At 46.2% G+C, this 22,020-nt stretch overlaps 1 protein-coding gene across 3 annotated transcripts in view; it reads right to left on the reverse strand.

The window, feature by feature from the left end:
* The window catches only part of CACNA1A (calcium voltage-gated channel subunit alpha1 A), a 236,819-nt gene that overhangs the window by 192,650 nt on the left and 22,149 nt on the right, over positions 1 to 22,020 (reverse strand). For all 3 annotated transcript variants that reach the window (XM_060144945.1, XM_060144944.1, XM_060144946.1), the window contains exon 2: positions 945 to 1,050. In XM_060144945.1, coding sequence (XP_060000928.1) covers positions 945 to 1,050 — 106 coding nt within the window. The remainder of the gene's footprint in view (positions 1 to 944; positions 1,051 to 22,020) is intronic.

Below are 22,020 nucleotides of genomic sequence, written 5' to 3' on the forward strand. Positions count from 1 at the left end.
CCACGTTTGGGTCTTGGTTCAAATGACCTGGAAAATGCCATTTCTGAAACAATCACGGGTATTTGACCAGTGGCTGGGTCTTCGATGAGTCCCAGGAACCACTGTTGTGTTGGGTGTAAACATCTCACTGGGGTGATGTAAGAAAGTGCCCATATTTATTCTCTGGCCGTGCCGCACGGCTTGCAGGACCTTAGTTCCCCGACCAGGAATTGAACACAGGTCACAGCAGTGAAAGCGTCAAGTCCTAACCACTGGACCGCCAGGGAATTCCCAGAAAGTGCCCATATTTTTAGCAATGCAGACTTAAGTAGATGGCAGTGAACAGACATTTTGTCTGGGATTTGCCTTAAAATACTTTGGCCAAGAAAGACAAACCAAGGAAATAAAAAGGGACAGAAAATAGGAAATGAGGCAAAATCTTGACAGTTGTTGAATCTGAATGATGGGCTCATGAGGGGTTCACAGTACTGTTCTCTGTGTATGGTCAACATTTTCCACAAGAATTTTGTTTTGTTTTTATTTATTTATATTTTTATTTAAATTTTTTTGGATGTGCCTTGGGGTGTTCAAGATCTTAGTTCCCCGACCAGGGATTGAACCCGAGCCCTGGCAGTGAAAGCGCTGAGTCCTAACCACTGGACGGCTGGGGAATTCCTAAGAATTTTGTTTTGAATGTGACTTTTCATGGACGAGGGGACCACTCTCACCCACCCCCCTCCAGATTGACATGAGGTCTGCTGGGGAGGTGAGAGTGGAGGATGGGCAGTGAGGACATCTCTCTCCCCAGATTATTGTGTTCATGAAATTTAGGCTCCCCAGGTAGGGGGCCCACGATCCGGTTCTTGGTGCCAAGACGGAGAGCCCACTCTGCCCTCGGCTCCCATGGCCACACCAGTTTGCCACCAAAGCAGAGAAGAGACCTCCCCTAGAGAGACTTCACTCACCAGTCGTTCAGACATCGGGGTCTTGTCATCATCAGGTAGGTGTTGCTCCAGGGCGAGGACGATGCAGTTTGCTATGATGGTGGCTAAAATCATATATTCAAAGGGAGTATCACAGAATTAAGGAAAATCTTTCCAGCTTTGCTTAGGTTCAAAGCACAGTTGAGTGGAAGGTACAGAGATGTCCCCTGTGCCCCTGTCCCCCACATAGGCACAGCCTCCCCTGTTATCAACATACCCCACCAGAGTGGCACATCTGTTACAGTCGATGAACCTACATTGACACATCATGATCACCCAAAGTCCATAGCTTACATGACGATTCATTCTTGGTGTTGTACACTCCATGAGCCTAAGCAAACGTTTAATGACTTGGATCCACCATTATAGCCTGATCCAGAGTAGTTTCACTGCCCTGGAAACCTGGCAGATGACTTTGTAAGGAAAATGTGGACATTCTTCCTCCGTTTCACCTCCAACCTTCACTGGACAAATATTAATTCAGCACCTACTGTGTGTCAGGCCCTGTTCTGGGCACTAGGGACACAGCTGCCCTTGTGGAGGAGAAGTGAGTGAGTGAGATAAGCACATTATACAGTACATTAAAAGATGGTGAATGTTATAGAGAGAAAGAGCAGGAAAGGAGACTGGTGGTTACAATTTAAAATACAGTAATCATACCAAAAGTAAAATAGATAGCTAGTGGGAAGCAGCCACATAGCACAGGGAGATCAGCTCGGTGCTTTGTGACCATCTAGAGGGGTGGGATAGGGAGGGTGGGAGGGAGGGAGATGCAAGAGGGAGGAGATATGGGGATATATATGTATAGCTGATTCACTTTGTTATAAAGCAGAAACTAACACACCATTGTAAAGCAATTATACTCCAATAAAGATGTTAAAAAATTATATTCTAAAGCTAAAAAAAAATACAGTAATCAGATCTGATATCAAAAGCAAGAGCAACAAAAGAAAAAATAGATAAATTGGACTCGGCCAAAATTTAAAATTCTGTGAGCCAAAGGGCATTGTCAGTAAAGTGAAAAAACAAAAGCAAAAAACCAACCAACAGAATGAGAGAAAGTACTTGCAAATCAGATATCTGGTAAGGGTCTGGTAACAGAATATACAAAGAACAGTTACAACTCAACAACAAAACGATAACCCAATTAAATAACAGGCAAAGGGCTTGAAGAGACATTTCTCCAAAGAGGATTAGGAAAACGCAAATCAAAACCACAATGAGAGGGCTTCCCTGGTGGCGCAGTGGTTGAGAGTCCGCCTGCCGATGCAGGGGACATGGGTTCGTGCCCCGGTCCGGGAGGATCCCACATGCTGTGGAGTGGCTGGGCCCATGAACCATGGCCGCTGAGCCTGTGCGTCCAGAGCCTGTGCTCCGCAATGGGAGAGGCCACAACAGTGAGAGGCCCACATACTGCAAAAAAAAAAAAAAAAAAAAATACACCCACAATGAGATGCCACTTCACATCCACTAGGATGACTAGAATGAAAAAAACAGAAAACAATAAGTGTTGGTGAGAATGTGAGAAATTGGAACCACTATACATTGCTGGTGGGAATGTAAAAACAGTGCTGCCACTGAGGAAAATAGCTTGATGGCTCCTCAAAAAGTTAAAACACAGAATTATCATATGATCCAGCAATTCCACTCCTAGCTATATACCCAAAGAACTGGAAAACGGGTACTCAGATACGTGTTCACAGCATCAATATTCACAATAGCCAAAAGGTGGAAAGAGCCCAAATGTCCATCAATGAATGAATAGTTAAACAAAATGTGGTATATCCATAGAATGGAATATTATTCAGCCATAAAAGTGAAGTACTAACACATGCTACGATGTAGATGAACCTTGAAAACATTATGCTAAGTCAAAGAAGCCGTACACAAAAGACCACATATTGTATGAATTCCATCGATACGAAATGTCCATAATGGGAAAATGCACAATCAGAAAGCAGATTGGTGGTTGTCCAGGGCTGGGGGAGGGGAAAACGGTAAGTAGCTGCATAACGTTTTGGAACTAGATAAAGGTGATAGCTGAACAACCTTCTGAATGTATTGAATGCTACTGAATTAGTCACTTAACAACGATTAGTACTGTTCTGTGAATTTCACCTCAATAACAAAGAATAGGGTGGTCAGGGCAAGTCTCTGAGAAGCAGACCTTTCAAGGTCTGAGGGAGGGAAGGGATGGTCGGTCCCTATGGCTATTTCCAGATGTACATTCCCTCTCTCTCTAGGCACAAACTCCTCCCTGCATCCTGGGAACTCTCCTCCGGGTTGACGAGGCTACCAGATAGTCCCGCCGGAGGGTCTGCCCTTGGGGAGGGTCTGTCCTGCTCACTTCATATTAGGGACTGATCTGCTGATCAGTGGGTAAACCAGAATATCCCTGCCCCCCTGCCAGATCTGCAGAAGCACCCTCAGGCCTATAGCCTTAGTGAACAAAGCTGCAAATCCAAAACAATGAACAAAATGGCAGTAAGAACATACATATCAATAATTACATTAAATGGCAAGGAAACTAGCATAACAAAGCTGGTAACTTCTGAGAAGGAGGTTTAGGTGTGGAGAAATGGATGCTAGAGGGAGAAAGCCATAGGGTATTGGTGACTCTGGAGCAGGAGTTCCCAACTTCTGCACTACTGACATTTGCGGGTGATCATTCTCTGTGTGTGTGGGGCGGGGGGGGGGAGGGCTGTCCTGTATATAGTAGGGTGTTGAGCAGCGTCCCTGGCCTCCACCCACTAGATGCCAGTAGCATCCTCCTCTCCAGTTATGACAACCAAAAGTCACCTCCAGATATTGCCAAGTATCCCCTGGGAACACTGAAATCCACTGTTTTGCAGAAAGATCAAATAGCGTGTCTTGAACTTGGCCATGTTAAACTACTGCCCTCCTCCCAGCTTTCTCTCTTACGAACTTAACTAGCCTCAGTCTCCTGTTTGGCCCTAGAGTTACATTTGGCATTTTGGAAGCTCTGTAAAAACCAAGGGAGCTGGGGTTTCCCTGGTGGCACAGTGGTTGAGAGTCCGCCTGCCCGTGCATGGGACACGGGTTCGTGTCCCGGTCCGGGAGGACCCCACATGCCGCGGGGCGGCTGCGCCCGTTAGCCATGGCCGCTGAGGCTGCGCGTCCGGAGCCTGTGCTCCACAACGGTAGAGGCCATAACAGTGAGAGGCCCGCGTACCGCAAAAAAACAAAAACAAAAACAAAAAAACCAAGGGATCTTACAGGCTGGAGGAGGAGTTGGAGTGTATACCCACTTTCCAGGTGTGAAAACAAAGTCTAAAATAGACAACCTGGGAGTAAGAGTCTAAGTAAGCCGGGAAAACCAGGTCTTCTTTGTCACCAGCTTCAGCCTTTGCCTCCAGCTGAAAGCAGCTGAGCCACGCTCCACGCACACTTTGAAAAGCAAATCCAAGACTCAGGGCAATTTGGGGAGTCAACAAAAACCATCCTGCTGACGATCATCTCTGATTGGCTTCCTGCCTCCGAGCTGACAGTCATTAGAAGCACAGAGAACAAAGCTGGGCTGTGTTGCACAAATACTCCATTCTGTCTCACCCTGCAGCCCGGAAAATAAGAGACAATATTTGTACACAAAGAAGCAATGCCAAGCCCTTCCCTGGCCTCCCCTCGCGGAGCCTTCTGAAGCCATGATTTGAATCCGATGATTTCACTTCCCTTCCCTGCCAGCTACCTCCCTGTTAGCTTCCGCATGAAGCTGCCGCCTCACTCTTCAGGGCCCCCTGGCCTCCTGCCCCTAAACAGCTGGGATGTGACTTTCTCTGCATCAGATTCGAGCTGAGGTTCCAGGAAGAGTCCCAGAAGGCCAGGAGCAAGCTGCGCTTTCAATGGGCTGCATTAGGAGGCGTTCAGTTGGCCGCTGTCACCTGGATTTCAGACCCAGAGCTCTTGGGTACGACAAGGAAGCCTTAGTCAGCATGGGGGCCGACAGAAAGTGGCTGCCCACTCCCACCTTATTTCTTTTTCTTAGTTTTTGTCAGACATGGGCACACTGGCTATCAAATGTCATCCCCCTCTCTGCACACACCCATGCACCCCGCCAGTGTCCACAGACACACGCCAAATGGGTGCAACACTGACCTTATACCCTTGCTACTCAATGTGTGGTCCACGAACCAACAGCATAGGCAACACCCATTAGAAAAGCAGCATGTCAGGACCCACGGTGACCTGCTGAGTCAGAGATCTTGAGCAAGGTCTCCAGGGGCCCTGTGTGCACACTGAAGTTTGGGAAGTGCTGCCTTAGATCTATTTCAGGGGGAGGAGGAACCCAGGTAATTGTGGCTTTGAGTCATCCAGAAAGAAGTGGGGGCTCGCCTTTTTCCTCCAAGCCTTCTCCTCCATGTTCTGACCCCAGGAGGAGAATTCAGAAGGCCTGGACCAGTCTTCTGCCTCCACTGAAGGGGGCTGAAAAGAAACCCAAGCTCTTGATGGAGCAAGAGAATGCTGGAACGAGACAAATACGCAGCAAAGAAGATTCTGGCTTACTGCACGTGGAAATATTCACAGCTACCATGGCTACCATCTCACTCAGAAGAAAAGTCAAAGTCCTCCCAGCAGCCAGCAAGGTCCTGCCCGACCGACCGGCCCCCATCACCTCCCTGCCCTCATCTCCTCCATTCTCCCCCTCGTTCACTCAGCTGCAGCCCCACTGGCCTCCTCCATCTTTCTCAAACACATGAGGCACATTCTACCACCAGGGCCTTTGCACCTGCAATTCTCTCCCCTAGAATGCTCTTCCCCCCACATCCCCAGAGACCCACAAGGTTCCCTCCCTCACTTCCTTTAGGTCTTTTCTCAAAGGCCATATCCTCAGTGAGCCTTTTACCCCCTTTCCCTACTTATTTTTTTTCCTTGGCCCTTGTCCCCAAACGTCTGCTATGTTTTTCTCCTTTATCTGGTTCACTGTTTCTCTCACCTATTAGACTATAAGCTCTGTGCAAGCAGGGATTTTTGTCTGCTTTGTTCTCAGCACCTAAGAGGAGATCTGTTACAGAGTAGGTGCTCAGTAAACACCTGTGGAAGGAAGGAAGGAAGGGTGAGTGGGTCTTGCTTTCCACATCTCTCCCCTCACCTCATCATGTGCCAAGTCTCCGTGGGCACACTAAGGATACAACCGGCTCCTTAAAATAGGCAGTGATGTGGCTGGTGCACAGACGCAAAGGTAGGGTACCGAGTTCTTGGCACAGGAGGTTCCCTCCCCAAGCAGAAGTCAAAGGTGGTCCAGGCAGGGGGAGGTGAGGCTTTCTCAGCCCAACCCTGAATCGTGCCTGATCCTCCCAATTTAGAAAGCTTGGGTTCTAACTCACAGCTGCGGTGAGCAATGCCTCTGCGAGCTGAGCTGAGCCTTCCCGCTCCCTGATTGGTTCAGGGAGAAAGCACCTGTGTCAGTGATATCCAGAATAATCAGCCAGCCAAAGAGGCCAAGGAAGGGGGGAGGTGGATGAAAGGAAAGAAGCATCCCTGGTGGGAGGAAAAGCTGTCTCCTGAAATGGCTCATGGAAGTCAGGCTAGCAAACAGCCCTGCAGGCAAGTGCGGATACACAAAGCTTCCCCCACAATGAGATTGATCAGGACCCACAGAGGCCCCAGAGAGGGGCCGTGTGTGACACTGGAAACCACCAAGTGATTTCTCTGCAGGGAAGAAAGGCTGCATCTGTGAACAGGAGCTGCTCTTGGGATCCAGAACATCAAGGAAAATCAATTTGTAAAGTTGGCATGGCTGATGGTTCCAGCCCCTTAGCAAGACCTTGCAGAATGTCCAAATAATTCATCCTTCCCTTTGTGGTACCCCCCCCCCATTCCCATCTCATTTCCAGCCTCCTGTGGTTGGTGTGAAACATCAGATCAGGTTTGTTAACTCATCAAGGTCTTGACACTACCATGGGGGCTGCCTGACGGGTATGTTCTGAGGAAACACATACTTCAATAAGTCAACCCAGCAGTTGAGCTTATGGGGAGAAGCCAAGTAGATCTTATTTTCATGTTAGTTCCATGCTCATCACAATTACCAGGAAAAGAGTAGGGGGTACCAGGGCCCTGAATGTATAGGTGTAGGACATATTCCTTGCTCTGCTAAACATGCCACAATTTAACTCGGCAATAAGATCAACTATCATGGGGCCATAACAGGCACAACAACGTAATTACAGCTGCCATTTACTGAGTGCTTCGTCGGGCAGACACCAAGCTAAGCACTCGTTGTTTCAGTTAATTCCTTGCAACAATTCTACAAGGTAGGTTCTATTGCAAGCCCCATTTTCCAGATAAAGAAATGAAGGGTCAGAGAGGATAGACACATTTCTCAAGGTCATACATGCAGTAGGGCTCGCTCCAAGATCCGTGCTGGTTGTCCCCACCCCAGACCACTCAACAGCTTACCCTTACTTGTTAGAAGGTAGATGTTTTTGCCTTTATTTAAAAATTGGAGTTGGGGTACGCCTGGGGTGTTAACCATGGATAAGCCAACTGGATCAGCCCTCGCCTGAGTTCCAGCCACTGCCACAATTTAATGCAGTAGTTATCAACCACTGCTTGCTGGTTCACACCTTCATAAGCCCATCCTGAATGGGTCATATTAACGAATAGTTCAACTTCGAACAATACAACTAGTCTCCCTCGAGTTCTCAGACATTGGCTTCGAACTCTCCAACACACAGTACTAACCAAAATCAAGCTAGAAAAGAGCAGATCAGCTTGAGACTGAAGGGTGATGATGAGCTAACAAGGGCAACGGTGGAGCGGCCCGGGATGGTTTCAGCACCACGGCCAGCGGCAAGAGGCGCAAGTTTAATCACACATCCTCCCAGACGTGGCAAGCTGGGGCAGGACAAGTAAACCCAGTGTCAAGTATTAACACGCTCCGAGACCATTGCAAAGGCCTACATTTCACATACACAGTAGAGGCATACACATGCAAAAAGATTCATTACGTCAGCAGGAAAATCAAATAGAGAAAATTAAAATCCCAACACTAGATAGATTTGATGTGCTGTTTGTTTTTTTAATATTATCCAAGGATTTTCAACACTTTGGTTCTGAAAAGAGAAGTCTATCCAGGGCAGCTAAATCATGCTTCTGCTCAGAAAATTGGAAGTATCTGCATGAGAAATTATACAGCAAAGTAGTTGAAAGGGTTTGGCGGTCAGACATGGTTTTGGACTTGGGCAAAGGAGTTTCCTTCCCCAAGCCTCAGCTTCCTCATATATATAATGTGAGAAGTAGCACCTACCTCACAGGGCTGCGTGAGAATGGAATGAGTGGATACACACAGTAATACACGCAGAACAGAGCATGGCATATACTATGTACTCAGTAAATGTGAGTGTTTTGTTATGGTTTACTCTGGTTCCTGTGAGATTGGGAAGCTTTATATGCTTACGAAAGCATAATACAGGGTTCATCTCATCGTAGTCATGCAATCAGTGTTCATTATTTTTATTTCAATTGCTGCTACCAGTATTATTAACTTTTCCTATTTCTTTTTTACCCATGTAAGTCTCATTCCCCTCCCGTCATTGGAGAGCCTAAACGCCTACTCTCATCGTGGCTGATGAGGTTGTCTCTCCAATCTGAAGTGTTTCCAGGAACAAAAACACGGTGAATGTGTGTGGTCCACTCTCTGAATATCAGGCTTAAAATAAATGTTGCAAAAAGATCCATCAGATATTTCATACACATGGGATCCTACAATACGTGACCTTTGGTGTATGGCTTCTTTCACTCAGCATAATGTTCTTGCGGTTCATCCACACTGTGGCATGTTATCCATACTTCACTCATTCTTAAGGCTGAATAATATTCCATTGTACGGATATACCACAATTTGTTTAACCATTCACCCACTTTTGGGCTGTTTCGACATTTTGTTTATCTAGAACAGATGACTCCATAGAGACAGAAGGCTGATTTGTGTTTGCCCAGGAGTCTGGAGGAGGCAGGAAATGTATAATGGGTACAGGGTTTCCTTTTGGGGTGACGAAGATATTTTAGAACTAGATAGAGGTGGTGGGTGCACAGCACTGTGAGTGTACTAAATGTCACTGAACTGCTCACTTTATTTTTTATTGAAGTATAGTTGATTTGCTGAACTGTTCACTTTAAAATGGGTAATTATGATATGCGAATTTCACCTCAAGTTTTAAAAAAATCCCTGTTGTTTATCCTTCTCCTTTTCCCCCCTTGATTCTCAGAGTTCGCCTCCTATGCTTTTATTCACTGACTTTGGCAGGTAACTTTTTCCTCAGACAGCCCTCAAGATCCCTTTTCAAAAAATAAATGGTTTTAATTATAATAGGAATATGTGCTTATTGTATTTTTTTAGTTTTTAAAATTTATATCATTTAAAAAGCGACAAGTCCTTACACCACCCCACTTCCCAGAGATAATCAATGCTAGTAGTTTGGTGTTTCTCTCTCAGATTCTCCCCTACACACATTCTTTGCACTGGCTGCTCTCTCTTCTACCTTCCCCCTAGTTAGGAGCAGGGCTTACTCTCTCACCTCCTTCAGGTTGTAATAAAACACCTCCTACACTGTTGGTGGGAATGTAAATTGGTGCAGCCACTATGGAAAACAGTATGGAGGTTCCTTAAGAAACTAAAAATAGAGCTACCATATGATCCAGCAATCCCAACTCCCGGGTATATATCCAGAAAAGCTGAAAACTCTATTTCGAAAAGATACATCACCCCAATGTTCATGGCAGCACTATTTACAATAGCCAAGGCATGGAAGCAACCTAAGTGTCCACCAACAGATGAATAAAGATGTGGTATATACATACAATGGAATACTACACAGCTATAAAAAATAATGAAATATTGCCATTTGCAGCTACATGGATGGACCTAGAGATTATCATACTAAGTGAAATAAGATAGACAGACAAATATTAATATGTTATCACTTATATGTGGAGTCTAAAAAACAATACAAATGAACTTATTTACAAAACAGAAACAGACTCACGTAGAAAACGAAATTATGGTTACCAAAGGGGAATGGGGGGTGGGGGAAGGGATAAATTAGGACTATGGGATTAACAAATACACGCTACTATATATAAAATAGATAAACAACAGAATTTACTGTACAGCACAGGGAACTATATTCAATGTCTTGTAATAACTATAGTGGAAAAGAATCTGAAAAAGGATATGCATATATATATCTGAATCACTTTACTGTACACCTGAAACTAACACAATATTGTAAATCAACTATAGTTCAATTAAAAAAAAACATTGTCTGGGCTTCCCTGGTGGTGCAGTGGTTGAGAGTCCGCCTGCCGATGCAGGGGACGTGGGTTCGTGCCCCGGTCCGGGAAGATCCCACATGCTGCGGCGCGGCTGGGCCCGTGAGCCATGGCCGCTGGGCCTGCGCGTCCCGAGCCTGTGCTCCTCAATGGGAGAGGCCACAACAGTGAGAGGCCCGCGTACCGCAAAAAAGAAACAAAACAAAACAAAACAAAAAACATTGTCTTCCCACTGAGGCCTTCCCTGGCTACCAGATCTAAAATTGCAACCCTGTCAACATCTCCACATCTCTGCCCTGTTTGTTTTTTGCTTGTTTGTTTTTAGCAACTTTTCACATTAAACAAATTAGGTCATTTATTTATCTTATTTATTATGTTGGTCTCCCTCACTGGAATGTCCACTCTAATTGGAGGGAGGTGGGGGGCTAAGGATTTGTCTGACTTGTTCTTGATTGTATGCCCAGCAACTAGGACAGTACTAACACGTAATAGGTGCTCAATAAATACTATCAAATGCATGAACACAAGCATTCCAAATCGTGTTTTCCCTTTACAAAATTGGGATCGTGATACATAATGTTCTGTGATTTGCTGTGCCCCTCACCACAATGGACACATTTTCCATATCAGTATATTGGACTTCCCTCTTTTAAAAGGCTGGGCAGTATTATCGTGAATGGATGCATCATCATTTATTTACCGTTCTCCTAAATGCTTCCAGTTTGTCTCTATTACAAGCAAAGCTGTGATGAATAATCTGACCATACATCCTTGTGTATCTGTGAGGACTTTTTCTGTGGGATAAATTCCAAGACATGGAATTGCTGGGTTAGAGGGGGTGCAGGGTGCATGCTTGACATTCTCATAGATACTGCCAAATCAACCCAGAGATTCACAGAGCTATTATTTTACAGTGTTTTAGAAAGTGAAGTGAGTACGTGTGTTCATTCTGAAATTAAATCCCTGATTTAAATGTAAAAATTGCTCTGTAACAAAAAGTTTAAATGTGGAAGAATTAACATGACTCATGGAAAACACACATACACACACATGCATGCACACACACACAGCAAAATGAAGTTCCCTTAATGAAAAAGAGAAAGGAAAGAAGTACCAAAACAAGTTTTGAGCAGGAGGTATTGGTTAATTTTAAACTCTTGGGTCTGAGGCTCCAAATAAGGACTGAATACTTCTCTTTGTTTCTCTCTCTCTCTCTTTTCAGGACAGTAAAGTTCCCTGGACACATCTGAGTGATGTGAGATCTCTGTCTCCTGGTCCAATTTACAACCATGTTCCCTGGCATATTCACTCTACTAAGGGGAAGTCATTCTCCTGTCTCATTGTACTGTCACCCCTGTGCAGTGGTCAGCAAAATTCTCCATTTCCTCAGCATCTTCTCAATATATTTCATCTACCCCTTGGCTTAAATTCAAACTTGAAAATTCCCTGAAGACCACCAACGCCTAGGCCAAGGGGGCCACTGGCAGCTTCAGATTAGTTTCCCCAAACAGTAGGAAAATCCAGCCCAGGGAGACATCTGCCATGATAGCCCTAAGTAAACAGTGAAGCCAAGGAGAAGAGCCCCAAGAAAGCAAGAGAGACAAAGAAGGACCCTCCCAATCCAGGTGAGGTGAAAAAGGTATGTAAGAACCCAGATGAGGTGAGTAAGGCCCCCTCAAACCCAGGTGTAGCCAAGGAGAAGGTCCCCAAGAAAGGCAGGAAGGCCAAGAAATTCCTTCTCCCAAACCACACAAGGCCACACAGGTCTCTCCCAGTGCCTCTGGGCTCAGCAGGAAGTCCAAGGTCCAAGCCTCAGCAGCCAAGATGCTGAGGTCCACAGGAAAACAAAAGCTGGGAGTAAGACTTTGGTAGAGCCTGTAACTATGATCTTCAACTTCCATGTGGCGAGACCACTGTCCATGCTGGCCCCTCCCTTACCTGATCATTGGAGGACATCCTTACCTCCTCATCCAACGACCAATGTCAACTCCAAGCCACACACACCCAGAAGTGACACCAGCTACCTCCAGAATGCCCCTTCCCATCATCTTTCTCTTTAAGTACCACTCTTCTCCTCCCAGCTAACTAACTTTTTAAATGCAAACCAACGTCCATCCTATGAAGCCCTGCAACCTGCTGACCCCACCATTTCTCAGCACTCTCTCCTGCCTTCATCTCCTTCCTTGTCAACCTTATGTAGGTTGGTTATATATCACTCCCTTGCCTCTCTTTCCATCCTGGAAAAAGCCTATCCTTGGATGAACCGAACCAGTTACTTTCCCAGGGTCTGTACAGAGTAACATTCCTGAACGAGATCAACGATCTGGGAGGATGACATTGAATTCATGATCCTAAACCTCGAATGGTCATTCAAGAATTAGAGTATCCGGGCTTCCTTGGTGGCGCAGTGGTTGAGAGTCCGCCTGTCGATGCAGGGGACACGGGTTCGTGCCCCGGTCTGGGAGGATCCCACATGCCATGGAGCGCCTGGGCCCGTGAGCCATGGCCGCTGAGCCTGTGCGTCCGGAGCCTGTGCTCCGTAATGGGAGAGGCCACAACAGTGAGAGGCCCGCGTACCGCAAAAAAAAAAAAAAAAAAAAAAATTAGAGCATCCTAGGTGGAAAAGATACCAGCACCTATTGGTACACTGCTGGGAATAACCCAATTTAGAGAAATAAATATCCTCCCATCATTAGAAGCCCCACCCTTGACTTCAAATCTCCCTCCAGCCACCAAACCATTTCATTACTCCCCTTCGTAAAGAAGGAGTTGACTACACGTTGCCTCCACTTCGTCACCTCAAATTCTTCTTCTCCTCTCTCCAGGCTGGCTTCTAGCCCCATCACGTAATCAAAACTCTTATAGTGAGGATTGCCAAAGACCTCCAGGCTGCCAAATCCCAGGACCACTTTTCTGTGCTCAGATTAATGGGTCATGCCCTCCTTTTGTGTTTTCCTACTATCCTTCTTGTCACTATTTCTCTGTTTCCCCTTCTCACTCCCCCTTTTCTACTAAATCTCTAAATGTTTGTCTTCCTTGGGGCTCAATCCCAGGCAGTCTTCCACTCTCTGCATCTACTTTCTAGGGAGTCTCATGCATTTTGATGTGTTTTGTCATCTCTTGCTGCTCTTGCCTCCCAAATATCTACTCACTGCTCTGCCCTGTGTCTTGGGAAAAGCAGGACTGACTCTGGTAAATGGCATTACCCAGGCTTCCTCATCTCCTGCCTTCTGGGCGGGTTTGGCCAATGAGAAGCATCAGCAAGATGACTGAAGGGAAAGAAGGGGAGCTGGGATATTTCTTCATCCCATTTCCTCCCTGCTCCAGAGTGAGGTTCTGGCTATGGATGTGTCCTTTTGCACCTTCTCAGAGACATCTCAAACTTCATAGGCACATCTGTATTCATTTCCTATAGCTGCTGTAATGAATTACCACAAACTGGGTGGCTTAAAGCCCACCCATAAAAACCCATAAAATAAATTTATTCCCTAACAGTTATACAGGCCAGGAACCCACAATTAAGGTATCGGCAAGACCAAGCTCCCTCCAAAGGGTTCTAGGGGAGGAGCCTTTCTTGCTTCTTCCAGCTTCTGGTGGCTCTAGGTGTTTCTTGGCTTGTGGCAACATCACCCCAATCTCTACCCCCATATTCACATGACCTTCTCCTGGGTCTTCTATCCTCCTCATCTCTTCTACAAACACTTGTCATAGAATTTGCTCACCATTACATCCTCAGCACCCATCTCAGTGCTGAGCTCACAGCAGGATCTCAATATATGTTTGTCAAGTGAGCGAATGAATCCCTACCTATTTCATTTCTCTTTATATCTCAACAGCAGTCCTTTCTAAATCTTCCTACTCTCCCAGCTGTTGCATTGGCAACCCGAGTTAAACAGATTTTCTGGAAAGCCCCAAGTCCCGGATGAAACCTCCTTCATTTGCTCCCCCACACACTTCTTCAAATATTTGGGTCTGCCCAGCCTTTTCCTCTGCTGGCCCTGCCATCCGTGAAGATTCTCCTTGAGGCTTTATCATTAAAAAATAAACCAATATATTCTCTGCCTCCAAAAGAAGCTTTTACTTTTGCAAACTCTATTGATTTAATCCTAGAGGCTGCTGGCAGCAGTCCCAGGAGCTTCATCAATGTGACAACACCCGGCGCAGCCGGAACAGCAAGGAGGCTCAGCCAAGATCTTCTGCTCGGGTCTTCACTGATCCCAACTGAATCTCTCACAATGATGAAGAAGTATTTACAGTAGGGGACAGGATATTTGCAATTGCTCCAGGATCCTGCTTAGGTGAGCAAAAGGAAATGTCTGCAAGCTTGAGGCACTTCAGAGTTCTTTGTTAATTTGCTACTATAGCTGATTCCCAGGGGGTGCTAAGCGAGCAAGAAACCAAAGATAATGGAGGAACACTGCAGGTTCTAGAACTTGAGTATCAACTCCCTGGTGGGGTGAGCAGGAGTAGAACAGACAAAGGGGAGGTGGGGAAAAGGAAGCTGAAGATGGCAAGAGTTCAAACGGGGGTTCATTCATCCCTCAGCAGATACTAAGTGATCAGGGAAGGAGAGAAAAAAAAGTCATAGGAAGAAGGAGGTTGAGGGTGTCTGAATCAATGCCCAGGGGTTAAGAAACCATTCATCTCCCCAAAGGAAAACAATTCTTTCTCTATTTTTATTCAAGATTGAAAAACAGGGAAAGGAAATAGAGTCTCCATAGGAAGAAAGCAAAAGGGAAATAATCTTTGTTAGCTGGAAATTTAAATGGGTATACATACCCCTCATCAGAAAATTGTGCTTAGATATTAGCCCCAGTGCACAGATGATGAATATATGTTCTGAATATTCTACATCCTGCTGCAGTAACAAAAAACCTCCAAACCTTAGTGACTGAAAACATCACAGGTCTATTTTCTTGCTCATGCTGTATGTCCAATGCAGATGAGATGAGGACTCTGTTCTATGCCATCCTCTCTTCAGCATCTAGTCTGAGGGAGGCTCGCTCTCTGTGCATGTGTGATGGTGGAGGCAAGAAAAAGGGAACATGGTGAATCATACACTGACTCTTAAAGCTTCTACCCAGAAGTGACACCTGTCACTTCCCCTCACATTCCACTGGCTAAAGCAAGTTACATGACCATGCCTATCTTCCAGGTGGTGGAGAAGAGACACTTTACTCTGTAACCAGAGAAGAACCAGAAACATTAGTTGAGCAAGGTGAAGGATTTCCACTTAGGAGGATTAAATGACTTGCCCAAAGTCAAAACAGCTTCAAAGGTGGCAGAAGTGGGATCAGAATTCAGAACCATATGGGCCATGTTCTTTAAGCTCTACCACCCTGCACATGACAAGACTTGAGAATAAAGTCTAGATAACTGTGAGGATAAATATCAATACAGGCAGGGGGGAGAAGGGACAAGGGAAAATAATGCATTGAGTGAGGGAGAGATGGAAGGAGACAGAAAGTTAACACCAGAGCATAAGTAAAGAGGTCTCACCTTTAGAAACCAAAACACATCACAAACATCAAGAAAGGGATGAAGAGTCTCACACTTAGAGAGAGAGGTCAACAGCAACAGAGAATGGAGTAGGGATTTGTATGAAGCCACATAAGGAAGTGGGGGCACAACCATGAAGAGAACGAGTATGCTTCTTGCTCTTGCCCTGAAAGCCACCATCTTGGTTGAAGCTCTAAACACTAGTTTATGTAACAGCCTCAGGAAGCCAAGGCCAGGGCTTGCCAGAACTCCCATCAGCTGCATTGTCCTTCCCTGGACATTTTCCTGCACAGTTCTGGGAAATCTGGACTGGAGTTGGATGGTGTTCCAGAACGGATGGTGCTGGCTTGGCCCTTCTGAGTACTCCTCCCCCACCCATACCCAAGCCAGTCAGGAAGTGTCAAAGATCTGGCTCTACTGTACACCCAGCCAGCAAGTGGCAATTCTAAATAGATGGGTAGGCCAGTTTAGCATTAGAGCAAGGCTTCTGGAAAGCACTCACCATCACTGCCAACACATCATAGCCATTTCAGCTGTGAGCACCTAGTACGTGCTACCTATGTGCTTTCTGCACATTAATTCATTGAGCCCTCACCACCTATCTATCCAAAAATCTTACAGATCAACCTTCAAATTACATCCAGAACTGGTGGTTGCCAGGAACTGGGGGGTAGCAGGGGAGAGAGAATGGGAAGTGACTAGTAAAGGATATAAGATTTCTTTTTGGGGTGATCAAGTGTTGTGAAACTAAAAGAGGTGGTGGTTGCACAACATTGTGAATGTACTAATGGCGACTGAATTGTACACCTCAAAATAGTAAATGTTATGTTATATATATTTTACCACAAAAGAAATTTTTTTAAATTGTTGCCAGAATCCAACCACTCATTATCTCCACAGCCAACAGCCTAGTCCCGCCCCCACTTCCTAAACCAGCACTGTCACTTCCTCCCTAATCCCAAGTTTCTGCCCTTCCCCCCACCAAGGTCTGCTCCCCGCACAGTGGCCAGAGGAGCCTGTGAACATCTGAGTCAGGTCGTGTCCCTCCTTTGCTCAGAACTCTCTATGGCTCCTACCTTACTCACAGCAGAAGCCAAAGTCCTCCCTATAGTCCACAAGGCCCTGCACCACCTGCCCTGTCATCTCCCTGCCCTTACCTCTTCCCACTCTCCCCTTTGCTCACTCCCTTCAGCCACACCAGCCTCCTTGCTATTCCTCCAACATGTCAAGCATGACCTTACCTCAGGGCCTTTGCACCTGCTGTTCCCTCTTCCCCCAGACATCCTTGTGGCTTCCTCCTCACTTCTTTTGAGTCTTTGATCAAATGCTACCTCCTCAGTGAGGCCTTATCTAATATAGAAACTGGTCTCCCCACCCCTTTTCCTTGTTCTCCTCCATTGCCCTTATAATCTTCTAGAGTACAAGGCAATTTACTTATTATTTTATTTGTTGCTTATCCTATGTCTCTCCCACCGAGGATGTAAGCCCATGTGGGCAAGGACTTTTGCCTGCTTCTTGTGTCTAGAACAATGCTTTGCCCACTGTATATATTTGATCAGTATTCACAAAATGAATATACAGCCCTATGAGGTGGAGACTATTTTCCACCCAATTTACAGAGCAGTAAAACTGAGGCTCATTACCAAACTCAGTCTGAGTTCACAGCTCAGGTTCTCAACCACAATGATTGACTTTTATAATTAAACATGCAGGAAGGATCAACTGAGCACCTACTATATGCCAGGTGGTGTCCTAAGTGCTGGGGATATGACAGAGGACAAAACAGACAAAGCTCACCTCTCATGGAGGTGACATAGAACCTAGCTTAGTGCTTTCCTGCCCTAACTCTCACCTGCCTTCATGTTTGGCTCCAACAGCGGCCCCTGGACCACATGGTTAGAGATGCCCTAAGAAATAGACTGTCCGTGTGATCTACCAGCTCTCCACAGTGCTTCTGTGTCGGCTTTTATGACAATTTGTCATTGTATGACATCACATGATATTTTATGACACTGTATGACAGTGATTCGTCAACTCTGCCATCTTTACGATCAACCGCAAACTCCCTAAGCTCAGAGACCTCATGACAACTTTCTTTTCCTCCCATGTTTGCTGATTTATGGATGAATGGAGCACGGAGAGCTGCCTCCTTCAAGAAGCAGCCCTTGATTTTTCCTCTTCATCTCTCTGTCCTTGGAAACCTAACTAACCACGTCCCTGGAGCTGTTTTACAACTATTTGTGTTGTTGTGGGGTTTTTCCTTCCATTTTCCTGGGAGTAGAGAGTTCTGACCAGAATGCCACCTGCACCCCTACAAAATAACATACATTGTGATAAGTGCTCTGAGGAATGATGAGGGGGAGACCTCATTTAGACTTGGGGGTGGTGGCGACTGGGTCAGGAAAGGCTCTCTGAGGATGTACCATTTAATGGGAGACCTAAAGGATTTATAAGGATTCTCCAAGTGAAGAGTGGGGGGAAGGTACAAGAATTTCACAGTGGCTTTATTCATAATGGACAAAACAATAATAAACCCAAATGTCCATCAACAGATCAATGGATAAGCAAACTGAGATATTTCTATATGATGAAATAGTACTCAGCAATAAAAATGAATGAAGCTGTAGTGCTCACTCATCCAGCACACATTTATTGGCCACCTATGATGTGCCACGTGCTGTTCTAGAAGGTTCTAGTCCACACTGGGGGACAAAACCAATAAAACTGCCTGCCGTTGTGGAGGTCGTGGTAAAGTGGCGAGACAGACAGCTAGAGCATGCCAAAGGGAGAAATAAAGCAGGGGAGTGGGTGGGAAGTGCTGGGTGGGCAATTCAAAATCGTGTGGATGCTGAGAAGGTGGCCTTTGGGTAAAGACCTGGAGGGGGTGAGGGAGAAGCCATGAAGTTGTCTGGGGGAAGGAGGATCCAGGCAGAGGGAAGAGGCCAGTGTGGCAGGAGCTGGTGAGTGTGGCGGCAGGGGGTGGGGCGGGGATTGCTGTGGGGAAAGGAGCTTGGAGATCCTCATGGGTTTCCCTGAGGCAGAGAAACTCAGCAATGGGCAAGGAGCAGTGTGAGGTAGGGGTCTGCTACCCTCACTCTGCATGTCTTATCGGACAAACAAGCCTGGTGTTAGGAGAGAGTATACATTCCTTGGCCTGACACGCTTTCCTAAAAGACCAGAACAAAGAAGAAAAAGAAAGTCTGGCCTTGTGAGAAAGGAAGGGAAAAGAAGGATCTAAACAGAGGAACACAGAAAAGAAATTGCTGACATATATTAATACTTGCTATATCAGGTCTTGGCAAACTACGGCCCATGGTGTGTTTTTATAAATAAAGTTTTATTGGAAAACAGCCACAGCTGTTTGTTTACATATTGTCCATGGGTGCCTCTGCTCCACCAGCAGAGCTGCATGGCTCCGACAGAGACTTATAGCCCACAAAGCTTCAGATCTTTACTATCTGGCCTGTTGCAGAAAAAGTTTGCTGGCCCCTGTACTATAACAATAACACAGAACTACATATTAATATGTTAAGTATTTACAGCATGTGTTTATATCTTACTATATAACTCTATAATATAAAATGATGTAATTACAATTATAATTAACATCTATATTAAGTGCTTATTATGTGCTGGGCACTGGACGAAGCTCTTTTGCCTACATTATTGCATTAAATCTGTTCAATAACACATTGAATTAGGACATCATCATTACTGCTGTTATTGATTAAGAAGAGCACAGGCTCTGGAGCCAAGACAGCCTGGATTCAAACCCCACCTGAGCTGCTTGTAGGGTAGGAAGCCTCAGACAAGCTACTGAACCTCTCTTGTCCTGGTTTTCTCTTTTGCTACATGGGATGATGACAATGGTACCCACCCCTTAAGGCATTGAGAGGATGAATTTAATTGATACAAGTGAGGTGCTTACTCTATTGTCCAGGACTCTTGTTACTATGACTGTCTTTATTGACAGATGAGAAAACTGGAGCACAGGGAGGGGAAGTCACTTGCCCAAGCCAGCCAGTGGTCCAGCTGAGATTTGAATCTGTGCTGCCATTACTGTCAGAAGCAGGGATGCGGCAAAGTTGGGAAGAAGGTGATGAAAACCAGGAACCATGGAGCTCATGAGAGGTGGACCCCACACACCGCCCTGGAGGACTTGGGTCTGACCACCTCTCTTCTCATTGTTGTCCTGGATCTTGGAGTGATTGGAGGAAGGAGGGGACCTGGCCGGTTGGCTGCCAGAGGCGATGAGGGGCTGCTCTTCTGCTCTCCATGGAGGGGAGGAGAGGCCAGTTAAGCTTGAATGGAGGAAGTCAAGACAGTGCTGGCCTCATCATCACAAAGTCTTGGGGGATTCAAAGAAGTAAGTGAGGCTGGGAGGGGACAGGCCATTGTTACAGTCGCTGGGCTGACCTTGCAGGAGGCTAGAGATGGGGATCCACTTCTAACACAGCCGGACCAGATTGGGGTGAGGTGGGCGCGAGCCATTGAGCCATTGTTAGCACATCCGGGCTGCAATTTCTCTTGTGCACCTACTTCTGGCTGCCAAAGAGAGGAGGGAGCAGATGTGGGGTTGGAGAGTTGCTTCCTGCCGGTAGGACCAGAGTCCACCTTCCTGGGCTCAGCCTGAAGGGCCTCTCCTAGGTTTCACCTCCAGCAAGACAGTCACTTTCTTTGGGCAGGAAGCTGCCCTCTCTGACCCCATCCACATACCTTCCCCCACCACAGCCTTGGTTTAAGCCTTGGTTAAGCACAGATTGTCTGCTGACACCCAAACTATCCGCTGTCTGAGCAGAGGGCCCCACACTCAAGCCTGGCATAAAACTGAACACCTTTCAAGGACACCAAAAAATTTCCTCTGAAAGGGAAAGAACTCTCAGGGTGAGGAAAGAGTAAAGGAGGTATTAGCATGCAGAGAGAACCGATAATCACACCACAACCAGCAACAATAATAATAGCAGAAGAGTAGATTTTTTTTTTTTTTTTTGCCATCCAGGAACCTGATTTCTCCTTGTGTAAAAGACAATGTAATGTGTCCACCAAACCTCCTCCTCCTGGATGCACACGTGGACTCAATGTCCAGGTACGCTCTGCAGTTAGGTGAGCCATGGTACGGGCTGTCTTCTGTTACCCAGAATCCATTCTTCCTCCTTCTCCACTCTGCTATGCCCAAGGAGGCTGACCTGTGCAGACAGCCTCATTGAGCTCCTTATCCTCTGGCTTCCAGGTGGGTTTGGACAATGGGGATCCCTGGTGGGATATGGGGGAAGGGCATGAAGTTGGGGCATTTATTCTGTTGGCTTCCTCAGGTTACAGCTCCTGTGGGGCAGCTGTTCCTCCCTCCCTCTCTGCTTCGGTAACTGCCCGCCCACGTCTCTTAATTCAATTCTTGATGTGTCTTCTGTTTCCTAATGAAGCCCTCTCTGGTACACACCATGGGACAAAATTTTGGGCGATTAGCATGCTGGCAGAAATGAGGTTCACTACTTCTAGATGTGACTCACCGAAACCTCCTGTGTGAGCCTTCCTAATCTCCCTACAGGCTAGAAGCAAAACTTACAAGCGCTTACGGGATAGCAGAGCCACGAGATGGAAAGACCCTGGGCCCTGGAATCACAATGTGGAAGGCCACCTGCTGATTATCCGACTGGGCTATAGGTAAGTGAGAAGTACATTCTTGCTGTACTAAGCCACTGAAGATGTGAGGGTTGTTTTTTTACGCCAGCTAGTGCACCCTAATACACCTTTAAAAGGACCATTCCTCTTCCCCATTCCCGTGGAGTTGGCTCCACCCCCAATGCCAGAGACCCGATGATGTGACTGAAGCCTAAGTCAATCAGAGCACCCCTTCCCCCACAGTGATTGGTTCAGGCATGAGCACATAACCCCAGCACAGCCAATCAAAATCAATAGATCATTTGATGAGAATGCTGGGAGGATGGCTGGGAAAAAGAATCACTTTGGAGAGGACCAAAGGTCTGGAACTGCAGGCATGTCCCGTCCACATGGAGAATGGAGCCAATTTCAAAAAGCAGAGCCCAGAAACCAAAGCCTAATGATGTCATCTGATTTGTGGATCCGGACAAGCCAGAAGTGGGTCACTTTCTATACTCTTCCGTCTCATAGGCTAGTCAACTCCTCTATTCTTGCTTAAGTCCCTTTGAGTTTTCTGCTCCTTACAGCTGAAGGGCACTAATGCATTCATGTAGGTAAACGTAATGAGTCCTCACTATGTGTCAGGCACAAAGCTTAGAGATAGGTATTTTAT

The sequence above is a fragment of the Lagenorhynchus albirostris genome, chromosome 3, assembly GCF_949774975.1.
Source record: "Lagenorhynchus albirostris chromosome 3, mLagAlb1.1, whole genome shotgun sequence".
Taxonomy (NCBI): Eukaryota; Metazoa; Chordata; class Mammalia; order Artiodactyla; family Delphinidae; genus Lagenorhynchus; species Lagenorhynchus albirostris.